General features: G+C 34.7%; 1 protein-coding gene across 2 annotated transcripts in view; it reads right to left on the bottom strand.

The window, feature by feature from the left end:
- The window catches only part of LOC123557611 (CWF19-like protein 2), a 55,491-nt gene extending 44,348 nt beyond the window's left edge, over positions 1 to 11,143 (bottom strand). For both annotated transcript variants that reach the window (XM_053543943.1, XM_053543945.1), the window contains exons 1-6: positions 11,037 to 11,143; positions 9,478 to 9,588; positions 8,850 to 9,017; positions 8,252 to 8,338; positions 7,208 to 7,327; positions 1,666 to 1,881 (exon numbers count right to left, since the gene is read on the bottom strand). In XM_053543943.1, coding sequence (XP_053399918.1) covers positions 1,666 to 1,881; positions 7,208 to 7,327; positions 8,252 to 8,338; positions 8,850 to 9,017; positions 9,478 to 9,588; positions 11,037 to 11,114 — 780 coding nt within the window. In that variant the 5' untranslated portion in view covers positions 11,115 to 11,143. The remainder of the gene's footprint in view (positions 1 to 1,665; positions 1,882 to 7,207; positions 7,328 to 8,251; positions 8,339 to 8,849; positions 9,018 to 9,477; positions 9,589 to 11,036) is intronic.
- Positions 11,144 to 13,863: the final 2,720 nt, after the last annotated feature.

Here is a 13,863-nt window from a genome sequence, read left to right as displayed (position 1 = left end):
CACTAGGCCCAAGCGTTCTTGAGTTATTGCCTGGAAACTATTTTACTGTTCCTGGTCACTGTGACCTTGACCTTTAACATACTGACCTCAAAATCAATAGGGGTCATCTGCTGGTCATTACCAACCTCCCTATCGACTTTCATGATCCTAGGCCCAAGTGTTCTTGAGTTATCATCCAGAAACCGTTTTACTGTTCAGGGTCACTGTGACCTTGACCTTTAACATACTGACCTCAAAATCAATAGGGGTCATCTGCTGGTCATTACCAACCTCCCTATCAGCTTTCATGATCCTAGGCCCAAGCATTCTTGAGTTATCATCCGGAAACCGTTTTACTGTTCCGGGTCACTGTGACCTTGACCTTTAACATACAGACCTCAAAATCAATAGGGGTCATCTGCTGGTCATTACCAACCTCCCTATCAACTTTCATGATCCTAGGCCCAAGTGTTCTTGAGTTATCATCCGGAAACCGTTTTACTGTTCAGGGTCACTGTGAACTTGACCTTTAACATACTGACCTCAAAATCAATAGGGGTCATCTGCTGGTCATTACCAATCTCCCTATCAACTTTCATGATCCTAGGCCCAAGTGTTCTTGAGTTATCATCCGGAAACCGTTTTACTATTCAGGGTCACTGTGACCTTGACCTTTGACATACAGACCTCAAAATCAATAGGGGTCATCTGCTGGTGATGACCAACCTCCCTATCAACTTTCATGATCCTAGGCCAAAGCGTTCTTGAGTTATCATCCGGAAACGGATTGGTCTACATTCCGACCGACTGACCGACATCTGCAAAACAATATACCCCTCCTTTTTCAAAGGGGGGCATAAAAAGTCTGTGATGCCTTAAGAATGAGCATGCTTTAAAAGAAGGTACATGCAGTACACAGTCATTAACATTTGTACGAGACTAACTTTTTTGTAGATTTTGTGGTTGTGTAAATCCATGAAAAGTTTAATTTTCAATGAACTAATGGATTTTCCAATTATTATACATTTAAAATTTGAAATCCACAAATGATTTTCAGGGTTGCCACTTAGTTGAGAAAACGAAATTTTCTGACTTTTTCCAGACTTTTCCCCGACTAAACCATACTTTTCACTGACCAATACCACTATATTTTTTTCGGCCTTTTCCTCCCCTACAGCCATCCAATCCTCCATTTTATATTTATTTTGTTTCAGATATAACAAACTTTCATTAAAAAGCGTTTCAGTCTTCGAAATTCCAAAGTTAACACAAAAACAAAATTGATTCAAAAACATTTAAATTACGTTTATACACCATTACATAAAAATGTGTTTGGAAATACTTATAAATACTCCTTGAAGACTGCCATAGCCACTGAACATTATAAACATCGACCCAGAATTTCATCCCCCCCCCCCAACTTTTCTAAAATCTCATTATTCACTGACCATCATCAAGATTTCCCTGACATTCCACTGACATTGAAAAAAAATCAATTTTCCCCCGACTTTTCAAGGTATGTGGCAACCCTGATTTTATAAATGACCTATCAAAATATTTCAAATGCGTCTAGCCCCTTGACAATCTGCAAGGCTGGTCCAATGACTATTCCATCATTTTACAACATGAATTTGACACGTATGTTTATATTAAAACACAGAAATCAAGGATTGAAAGACAACCTACACCCCATCTTTCTGCTGCCAGTTCTTCCAGTGGTCTTCCTTCCTCTTTAGCCTGCTCCACACATCTTTGGTAAGACTTACGTAACCATGACAACCCAGCATCTCCAACACCTGTTGATACAGACTTGTCTTTATTTTCAGACTTCTTTTGATCCTCTGGTAAACCTGTTCCTCCGTCCTTCCAGTAAGGATTTAATTCTTTCGCATGGGTTCCGGGCTGAAAAAGTAATGACCCAAAATAATCATCATACTCAAAATCATTACCATCAACTGGTATATATTTACATTCCCCCTATTCTTTTCCATTGAAAATTATGATGTTCATTTCATATGAACAGCAAAAGGAAAGGCACGAAAGTTACGTCATTGCTGCTTAGTGATAACCTGCTGCTGTTTTGAAAATATCCGCGTATAGTCAGGGAGAACGTTTCTTAAATGATGTCGCAGTTGTTCCGTTTAGTGAACAGAATGGCCGTAAAGCTGATTTTAATGTTAAATGCCACAAAATATGTATATGTATATAAAATATGTGCAATTTATAATATTATCTTGTTTACAGATGGAAAGGAAATACAGTGTAACTTCCGAAAACCGGACACCTTTGAAAACCGCACGAAACTCAAGGTCCCATTTTTTCTGTTCTTATTTCCATATATTCAACCTCTGAAATCCGGAACTTCCGAATTCTGAAAACCGGAAGATTTTTGAAGCACCGTTTATATTTAAACACTAAAATTGACTTCTGAAAACCGAACAGCAAAATATTTGCTGGATTAAAAGTGTCACCTGATCATCCAGAAACGCTGTCAACATGTTCTTTTGTTTATTTATTAGCGGTGCGCGTTTATTTTGACACTTTGACACGCTATATAATCACAATGATCATTTGATGCAAAAGTAAGGAAGTAATTAGCGATTATTTTCATTTGTATTCAATTTATGAAATCGTGATGAATTAAATATCTTATGTGTTTAAAACTTTCTTCATAGTTGAATGAAAAAAAGATAGATGATTTAAAAGATTTAGTTACACCGATTAAACTATGCATTATCAACAGTAATTAAAATTTAATGCTGACGAACTCGTGACTCCAAAAATGGTAAAATGTATGTGGAAAATGTTTGCGTAAATGCTATTATTAAAGTTTTGTTGTTTCTTTTTATATTTGTTATTTATGTATTTATTATACTTAATGTTTGTAATAATTTAATTTATTAATTAATTAATATGAAATTGTAAAATTAAAAAGAATAAAAATCTCCTTCATCCTACGTGTAAGAAAACATAACTCTTGTGCTCCACGTCCACTTTGCCTACAAACTTTCAAACTTCTGAATTCCAGAAACTTCCAAAAACCGAACTTTTAGGCTGGTCCGGAGGTCGTTCGGTATTCGGAAGTTACACTGTATAATGTAAATATAAGAAATGAAACTATTATTTTCGGTGTTCATGCGAAATGAACAACCGAATAGGATTGGCAAATTAAACATGAATCACTAGTGCGATTCATGGATTTGCTGATCCTATTCTGTAGTACATTTCACATGAACACCAAAAACAATCATTTCATTTTTTACAGGGCCTTGATCCACATCAAATGAAAGGGCTATTAATTTTGTTTTTAGGATACTGAGAATAACTTCAAAAATCTCATCTGAAAGCCACCGATGTTCTAAGATGAAAATTTTCTCTAAAGTAAAACATTTACCAGTAGTTCTACATGTTTAAAAGAAAGAACTTTGCTAGTTTTATCAATTTACAAATGGGTTGTTTTATCTGCGGCATGTGTTACTTTCCCAAGTAACAAGCTTTACATTTGACCTGACCTGGTGACCTAGTTTTTGACCCCACCTGACCCAGATTTAAACCTGACCTCAAGATCATCAAGATTAACATTCTGACCAAGTTTTATTAAGATATGGTCATGAATGTGGCCTCTAGAGTGTTAACTAGCTTTTCATTTGATTTGACCTGGTGACCTAGTTTTTGATCCCACCTGACCCAGATCTGAGCTTGACCTATAGATCATCAAGGTTAACATTCTGACCAAGTTTCATAAAAATATAGTGACAAATGTGGCCTCTAGACTGTTAACAAGCCTTACCTTTGATTTGACCTTGTGACCTAGTTTCTGACTCTAATAGACCTAGAGATCATCAAGATTAACATTCTGACCAAGTTTCATAGAGATACTATCATAAATGTGGCCTCTACAATGTTAACAAGCTTTTCCTTCGATTTGACCTGGTGATCTTGTTTATGATCCCACTTGACCCAGATTCAAACTTGACCTAAAAATCATCAAGGTTAACATTCTGACCAAGTTTCATAAAGATATAGTCATAAATATGGCCTCTAGTGTTAACAAGCCTTACCTTTGATTTGACCTGGTGACCTGGTTTCTGACTCCACTTGACCTAGATTTGAACTTGACCTAAAAATCATCAAGATTAACATTCTGACCAAGTTTCATAGAGACATCATAAATGTGGCCTCTAGAGTGTAAACAAGCTTTTCCTTTGACTTGACCTTGTGACCCAGTTTTTGACTCCAGATGACCAAATATCGAACTCCAAGATTTTATTGAGAGTAACATTTTGACCAAGTTTCATTAGGATTGGGCCAAGATTGTAACCTCTAGAGTGTTAACAATCAAACAGTTGACGACGACAGAGGGACGACATACTAAAGGCGATCAGAAAAGCTCACTTTAGTCGCATTTCGGCCCCAAGGAGTTAAAGGGCCAAAATTTGCTACTCTGGCTTTTGCAGCCATATAGAGAATTCATTTATGGTTTGATCTGATATAAAATATCTTCAATAACAATAATCCATGATGAATCTGTCAGATCCAATCATAGGGTCTGGACTGACCCCTGAAAGAGCCAAAATTTGTTAATATTTACCTTGTGAACATAATGTTTCCTGCAGACTCTAAAAGGGGCATGGTGCTTCCCTTGGAAAAGGGCACTTTTAATGCGCGGCTGAAAGGGCATTTGTCCAAGTACGCTTGCCGGCGTCATTTTACACACTATTTTCACATTGCATTTGAGAATCTTTCATATCTCATGGTAGATATTTTGAATTATTCTTTAGATAATGCCTACCATGTTGTGAAAGAGCTTTCCTTTCTTTTGTTCGAACATGACACTGATGATTCATACTTTCAAACATTCTTATTCTGTTACCATCATGAAGTGTTGGCTTGCATTTTCAGAGACAAATATCAGCTGAGAATTAATAAGCAACAAGTTTTATTGAACAAGAGCTCATAGAACACAAAATGCCCCCCTTGATGCATTCAGTAACTGCACAAGGAACAGATTATTTGCTCACTGTAAGCAAAAGTTCTACTGATCTGGTTCAATGTGACCGTGACCGTGACCTTTGACTCACTGACCTCAAAATCAACAGGGATCATCTGCTGGATATGATCAACTTCCCTATTAAGTATCGTGACCCTAGGCCGAAGTGTTCTCAAGTTATCGTCCAGAAACTGTTCCGGGTCAATGTGACCTTGATCTATGGCCTACTGATCTCAAAATCTATTGGGGTCATCTACTGGTCATGACCAATCTCCCTTTTAAGTTTCGTGATCCTAGGCCCAAGCTTTCTCAAGCAATCATGTGGAAACAGTTTAACTGTTCTGGGTCACTGTGACCTTGAACTTTGACCTACTGACCTCAAAATCAATAAGGGTCATCTGGTCATCATGATTAACCTCTCTATTAACTTTCATGATCCTTGGCCCAAGCGTTCTTGAGTTATCATCCAGAAAGAGTTTAACTGTTCCTGGCCAATGTGACCTTGAACTTTGACCTACTGACCTCAAAATCAGTAAGGTTCATCTGCTCGTCATGATTAACCTCTCTATCAATTTTCATGATCATTGGCCCAAGCGTTCTTGAGTTATCATCCGGAAACCGTTTAACTGTTCCTGGCCAATGTGACCTTGAACTTTGACCTACTGATCTTAAAATCAATAAGGGTCATCTGCTGGTCAAGACCAACCTCTCTATCAATTTTCTTGATCCTACAACCAAGCATTCTTGAGTTATCGTCTGGAAACCGTTTTACTGTTCCTAGTCACTGTCACTTCACAAGCATTCTTGAGTTGTCATCCGGAAACCGTTTAACTGTTCCGCATCACTGTGACCTTGATCTTTGACCTACTAACCTCAAAATCAATAGGGGTCATCTGCTGGTCATGACCAACCTTCCTATCAACTTTCATGATCCTAGGCCCAAGCTTTCTTGAGTTATCATCCAGAAACCATTTAACTGTTCCAGGTCACTGTGACTTTGACCTTTGACACACTGATCTCAAAATCAATAGGGGTCATCTGCTGGTAATGACCAACCTCCCTATCAACTTCATGATCCTAGGCCCAAGCGTTCTTGAGTTATCATCTGGAAACGGCTTGGTCTACATACTGACCGACATCTGCAAAACAATATACCCCTCCTTCTTCGAAGAGGGGCATAACAACTATCAATGCCCAACTTATAATGAAGTTTTCAATCATCTCATATCCATCATTTCACCATTGCTTAACCTTAAGAGCAATGGCAGTTCGTAAAAACCGGATTTTTTTGTCATCGATTTTTTTTTCTTTTGACTAACATATATAAAGTATATTTGTGTGAAAAAAATTATATTAAACAAAAAATATACGCTGGACCCGTGCCTGTGGTCTAAAATACATGATTATGTAAATGATTATGTCATGCAGCTCTCTGTTATTCTTTCAGACCTAGATTTATTTTTTTTTCATTTAAAGGACATTATCAAAGCTTTATTATCATTTTAGTATGACTATAGAATACACAGAAACCAAAAGTGTTGAAGTTTTTATTGTTTTTAAAGTAGTGAAGATGAAACTTTTTGCTTCCAAGAGGTCAATATAGTTGCAGATTATTGTAAATAAATCCCCCATTGCTTTATTTGAGGTTGATTTGTTCTAAATATAGAAGGTGAAATTGTTTAATTAATCTTTATTTTTTTTCACTTGCAATGGACCAAATATAAAAATTAAAATGAAAATTTTGATTCAAATGTCTTAAAATTTTTCCCTATCAATTTTCATGATCCTATGCCCAAACCATTCAACTGTTCCGGGTCATTGTGACCTTGAACTTTGACCTACTGACCTCAAAGTCGAACTTTGCCTGTATTTTATGATGTTACACCTGTGTACTAAAATTTATGATCCTAGGTCAAAGCGTTCTAAAGTATTATCCGGAAACTGTTTAACTGTTCAGGGTCATTGTGGCCTTGACCTTTGACCTACTGACCTCAAAGTGAAACTTGACCTGTATTTTCTGAAACCATGAAAACCAACGGACCGAACAACACACCGACCGACAAGCTCACTCCTATATACCCCCAAAACTTCGTTTTGTGGGGGTATAATACTGACCTTCTGTTAGTCACCTAGATGACTTCCTGACATGATGAAAAATGCTACATCCTTTACAGAGTTTCAAACCCAAAGAAATGAAGAGCAAATCATTCAACACACAGAGTATATATGCCCTTGTACCTTATTCATGAGTTCCCTTTGTTTGTCTAGTTCATCTTTCTCCTTGGTTTTCCGGTTTATAAGATCCTGTCTGGTTATTGTAGGAAACAGATCCACTGGGGTTTGCATCCAGCTATCCCTCTGGTAATATAGAATCGCATTTTATTAAACTTATTAGTTATTTCGTTATTACTTCATACTGTGAGCTACAAACTAAAAAGAAATGCTATCTAAGAGTACAGCCTCTTACATTATTTTAAATATGAAAAATTTATATCATATATAATGTTGTTTCTGTATCTGTTCTTATTACATAGTAACATACTCATTTTTACTCTCTGTTAAGATACAATGGAACCTGAAACATCAATATTTTTTATAGTGATGTCTCAACTCCATAGTGGAAGTGTGACATCAATGGTGATATAATTTAATATGTTTTGTCATGTTAAAATGTTAATTTACCACAATGGTTTCAATATTACTCAAGCTAAATAACAAGTTTATAATATTTACCATATATAGTATTTATATACACGGATACAAATGTAATTATAAGGCTATTAGCTTTGCACTCATTCTTTTGCAGAACATTATTGGGCTCCTGAAGTCACCCAATATCTCCACCACAGAAGTCATGAGTATGTCTTGTTACGAAACTTAAAACCTATAAATATTTATCTGAATCATCTCAATCTATTACAGATTTACCAATCTAAAAGCTACACTGTAAAACTCTACTACGTGTACATTGCAAATTAAATTTGCAAAGCAGGAATATATTGCCTGTGAGAGTTGTTTCTTGACAAAAAGCTACATAAATGCTGGCCTAATCATCACAAATACCATAGCAAACCATAGTGCATTTAAAATACATTGCTATATATGTGTGTTAAAGGCTTTTATTGGTAAATTTTTCTACTTTAACTTGTCTTGCTGTACTATATATGTGTGTTAAAGGCTTTTATTGGTAAATTTTTCTACTTTAACTTGTCTTGCTGTAGTGGCTGTTTTCCTGGAAGAACAAATTTTGTGCATTAGAGATGGATTGATGATAATGCATACCTCAAGTTTAGGACCTTTAACAGCTGTGGTACTTGTGTCAGCAGTCTGTGCTGGTTGTGACTTTTCTATCCAAGCTGGTTCTTCATCCTAAAATAAAATTCCACTCCCACTGGGAAAACCTCTACCTGCACAGTGTAATAGTCATATAGATACAAGACGTAATGCAATCAAAGTTTAAGAGTCTAAGTGACCAATATCGGACCTGGAACAGAGCATTAGATTGTTGTTTGTGCATTCAAACTCTAGGTTGATACAACTTTTTTGCAGTTAATTAGATAGATTTAATTGAAAAATACCATACATTAATTTTAGCATTATGATCTTAATAAATACTTTTTGGGACAACCAATGTCCTTTCAAGTTTTATTTATTGGAATCATTAACATCTAGATTCTGGTATTCCAGAACTAGGAAATCACAGATCTTCCATAAGCCAGCTTAATAACTTTCTGACATAAAAGAATTCCACCCCAAGCAAGGTTTATAACCTACAGTTATGAGAGGTCAGTGACCTTAACCACTCAGCAAGGAAGGCCTGTGTGTACCCATTTAACAAGATAAATAATGCTTCGGTAAAAATAGACATTTATAATCATACAGAATCGGAACTACTGCTTGATTTCTTCCTCTTCTTTTTCTTTTTTGATTTTTTCTTCTCTCTTTCATCTTCTGACTCAGAATCTGATGAGCTGCTGGAGTCTTTCTTCTTCTTCTTTTGTTTCTTTTTCTTTTTCTCTTTCTTCTTTTTCTTTGATTTCTTCAAACTCTACCAATGTACACATTTGGTTCTTTGTAAAATAAGTTATGTTGTGAAACAAGTACTGTTGTTGTTTTTGAAATGGATAATATGTTTAACCATGGCATGTTTATACAACTAACAGTAAAGTCCAATTTATGTTGTTAAAACCTGGCAAATACTTCATTCATTTGTATTGAATGTAAAGATTGTTGAAAAATATATTTTATTTTTCTAAAAACATTATATTTGATGACTGAATAAGAGATTATGAAATACACAATAAAACACAATAATATTGTGACAGGGGAGAAGCACCCCTCCAGTATTTCTTTTCAGTTTCAGTTTATTTCACTTCAACCACAACTAATGACTTCTGAAAGGACACTCTCACTTCAGTTTTAATCACACATCTGAGAAAATCACAAAAAAAATATGCAGAATTTATCATTTCTGACAACCCTAATGCCTGCAAACACAAAAGGTATACTTGTTCTTCATGTTTAATCCTCTGGTCTATAGATGCTAGCATCCAACTGTCATCTCCTTTTTTCTTGGCAATCTCTTTCTTTTTCTCCTCTTTTTCATATTTCTCTTTAGCCTAAAATTCATAAAATAGTGAAATATTCACTCATTCACAAACTTTTAGATCCTGGTTCAGTGTGCAAGCTTGGTCCAGATTTGGGTAGAAGTCACCTCCCACTTCAGCTGATTTAAGGAAAAGTGGGGAGACTTTAGTGAGAGGTGGGAGACTTAAAAGATATGTTTATTTCTTATTTGTATGTCTGACTGTACATTTTAGATCATTTTGAAGGCTGTTTTTTAACTGATACATTTCATAGAGTAAATGCAAATAAAAACTGTTACAATAATCAAAAGAAAACTGCTAGTTAAACAAAGAAATACATATATATATATATTTATATAAGACATACACGTGTAATAATTATACATTTTTTTATAAACTTAGCTGTTTTATGGCCTGAATAAGCTCTAAAATGACCTTTGACTCCTAACTGTGACCTTGACCTTTGAGATAGGAACCTGGAATCTGCACATGGCACTCTGTCTCATTGAGTTAAACATTTATGCCAAATATAAACAAGATTCCTCAATGCATGACAAAGTTATGGTTTGAACAAACAAATCCTGATGGACGCACGCACGAACACACGGACGGACACATGTACGCACAAACATATACTGAACAGTCATTTGGTCAACTATGTCTTCGCATCCGCAAGAATGCTTGACAAAAATCAGTTCACAGGTCTTTAAATGTAATGCATGAAATTAATATTAATTCCATTTATTATAATTTAAATGTTAAAATGTTATTGCAACATTTCTAGTCCTTGGTGAAATGTCAGAGCATTCCAACATTGACCATTGAGCAATGTATGAATAACAAAAAAGGTTTTGGCAACAACTTACACCCTTAGTCTCAAATTGCACTTGGGCTATTACTGCACAAGATGTGCTATTACAGCCAGAAAGCATACCACAGACATATATTAACCTCTTAATAGTATATTTTCCCTACATAATTTCCAAATTACTTTCAATAAGTTTACTTCAGAAAAAAAGTAAGCATAATTAATGCATTTTAATGAAATAAACAATAACATGTCATGTATTTTTCTAGCATTTTACATCATTTTCAACTACTTGAAAACAACACATTTTTCCTGACTTACACATTACTTTCAATTTACTTAAAAATGTAATGCATTACATTAAAGTGCATTACCTGGGCGCAGCATTACCTTATTACATTTTCAAATTATTACAAGGTTACATCAAGCCTTGTATTTAAAGCTATAAACAAGTAATTGAACTAATACAATTTATTTAAATATATATTATATCAAACATAAAGTAAAAAGTAATATCTGAATATATTTTTATATGTCATAGAATAAGTAAGTCGATCTATTCGGCTTATCCGAAATAGCACATATCCGATTTCAGACACAACACAAAAATCGTCTCATTTCGAGACGTGTAGATAGTTTTCATAGAAAAACTACCACCAGTCTTATAGACTACCTTTTCCAGATATATTTGGCGGGCTTTTCTAATTTCTTCTCTTTTTCTTTCGATTTCTGTAGCGCTTTCGAAGTTCATTTTCGGTAAACAAGGACGATTTCTACGATAAAAACAAATGTTTTCCGAACGCATTGCGTTTAATACGTACCCAGGCCAATACGTACCAAACGAATCAGTTGACAAGATAAGATAAATTTTATTTTAAGTCGGCAAGACAGAAACCACAGAGACCACAATTTTTTGTCTCGAAAGTTATTAGGATACAGTGGTGTTCACGAAAATAAACATTTTTTTTTTCAAAAAAAATATATATTTGTACTGTTATCAGTGTGTATGATATCTACATGTACTAGGACTTATCCTTGTTCTGCATATACAAAATTAAAGTCCTCAATCGAGCAACATGGACCATATAACATGGACATCATCTGACATGAGGAATAATTCAAAAGAAAATTATTGTTTTGCACAAGAAAATACTCATACAAACTGCTAAATTTTAAAACTCAAAGATAAGACCCCAACATGTAGTTGTATTGTGGCCTTAGATTATATCAACTATCCCGGTGTGGAATTATTCAAAGGTGAAAAAGGTGGCGAAAGCTTAATAGAGAACGGCCATGCAATTTTATAAAAGAATAGCACTGAACTTGAAGAGAAACATTATCTAGTGTGAAAAAATGAGATCTTATGCTCTGTTATTCAACAATAATAAAATTATCCTGGGTGTTACCTGTTGTTAAAGCTAGAATTACAAAATTTTAAGTTGAAATGACATTAGAAACATTTTTACGTTAAAAATTTACTGAATGAAATTCATCAGACATGGTCTTCATTTGGTCTGTATTCTTGTATGATGATGCAGCTTTCATAATTTATCACTCAATACGTTATACGTTTTTTATGGTTTGAAATACAGTGTGTCACTAAAGTTCACGGTCCAAATATTTCAGAACATTGATCTACCTTATCCTTAGAGTCAGACCAGTTTTGAGTTAAAGCAGTCATCAGTGGTACGCACAAGTTTGCAATAAAGTTATAGATTCGGAATTTTTTGAGTGAAAAGGTCACAAGTATGAGTTTCCATTTCAGAAAATTTTCAAAAGGCATATGAAAAACTAAGTACTACGAGAACTTTAGCTCGGTAAATACATGCCATCGGAATGTCAGTGTTTACTAGTATTATGCATTTTTAGCTGCGAGGTTGCTACATGATTAGGAACAGCTTTGGACAAAATAAAAAAAAAATCTTATTTTTCCCAAAAGTACTGTTAATATATAGAACATTTTCTTTCTTGAACGTCGATATACTGTATTGAGATTTCATCCTGCATATTCTTCCCAGTCACTGTTATATATAAAGAATGTTAAGACAATTCCTATTTATGTGAAAATGATTGTTCTGTCCCTTCGTACATTTCAAATTGCTTGTTTGCAGAATAGTGATGCCTCGGTCAATTATGGTTTTAAAAAAAATCAGAGCACATCTTGACCAACTTGAATGGTATATCTTTTAACTACAATAAAAACATTATCTCATAACTGACAAATACCCATCTTTGTTTAGTTTAACAATCATTCTTACTGCTTGCAGATTTATATTGATAATAGCATAATTGACAGGTCTAATTCCAAAAGTGGTCACTTTTATTAAAAATTGTCCACTCTACTGAAGTTATCAAATTGATTTGACAAAGTAGCTTTATAAAACAGGAACAAAATATTGAGAAACAACACAAAATATGCATATTTTCTGTTCTGCTAAAAGGGTCGTTCTGTTAACTAGAGACTATACACCTCTTTTCTTGGATTTGTAATCTAGTGTATCGTATGATCACATCTCATTAATTGTATTTTTTTTGGTATTTGAAACATGTGCAAATGTTGAGTTCCGCTCAACCTGGGGCTAGAAGCATAGACCATAGCAGATATTTCCACTACTGTCTATGAACAGACTCAGTGAAAACGAACCTGGAACAGTTCCGTTTTTTGTCGTGTTGATCGACCTATGGAGTTTCTACTTTCCCAATTACATCTTTATATGGCTAATATCACCCCTGGGTACAGTTACTTTCTTTATCTCTGGTCAGAACTAAATAGTGTCTTAACTTATGAGGAATCCCATTAGTCTTATCAGAAGGTGCATGCTGTTCTGCAGTAAGTATTAAATCAAATTTTTGACAATTTGTGATGTTGTTTCAAAATAATATGAATTTGTGCGTGTTCCTAACTGTGAAAAATGCAAATTTTGGCTATTTTTTTTTACATTTCTGACAGCGTGCTCCTTTTAAAGACAACAAAAAGTGAAATAATGAAAAATTCTAATACATAATGTATACTAATCTTATGTATTTATTAAGTGTTAACAAAACTTCCATCTCCAGTATTCGTCTTAAGTCTGTGGAATCATGAACACCTTACTTTGACTCTTTTGTTGTAATGTTGCTATGATTATCTTAATAGATATATATTTTTCGGAAATTTGAAAATTAAAACAATTAAGTATGCCCCTGTGGAAGTATATTTGTTGATATTATATAGCTTCAATCGTGGCGCAAATGACGATTCAGTCGTGTTGGTTCACATCTTTTTTTTTTTCAATACTGTGAACAATGATCCTCGAACTCGCAAATAGCTAGGGGAGTAAAATGCTCAAATTATCCAGGGTTTTAGGGAGATACACACATAAAAATGTAAGGAACGAACACGGGCTGTCTGGATTGCTAGAATCAGCACTGAAATGCTCGAAGCACTTATACTAAAGCGAACAGTGTTTTACTGAATTTGTCACAAAGGAATGCTGTGTCATAACTTACATTATGTATTT

This window comes from Mercenaria mercenaria, chromosome 5, assembly GCF_021730395.1.
Source record: "Mercenaria mercenaria strain notata chromosome 5, MADL_Memer_1, whole genome shotgun sequence".
Lineage (NCBI taxonomy): Eukaryota > Metazoa > Mollusca > Bivalvia > Venerida > Veneridae > Mercenaria > Mercenaria mercenaria.
This window is presented reverse-complemented; position numbering and strand designations above follow the sequence as displayed.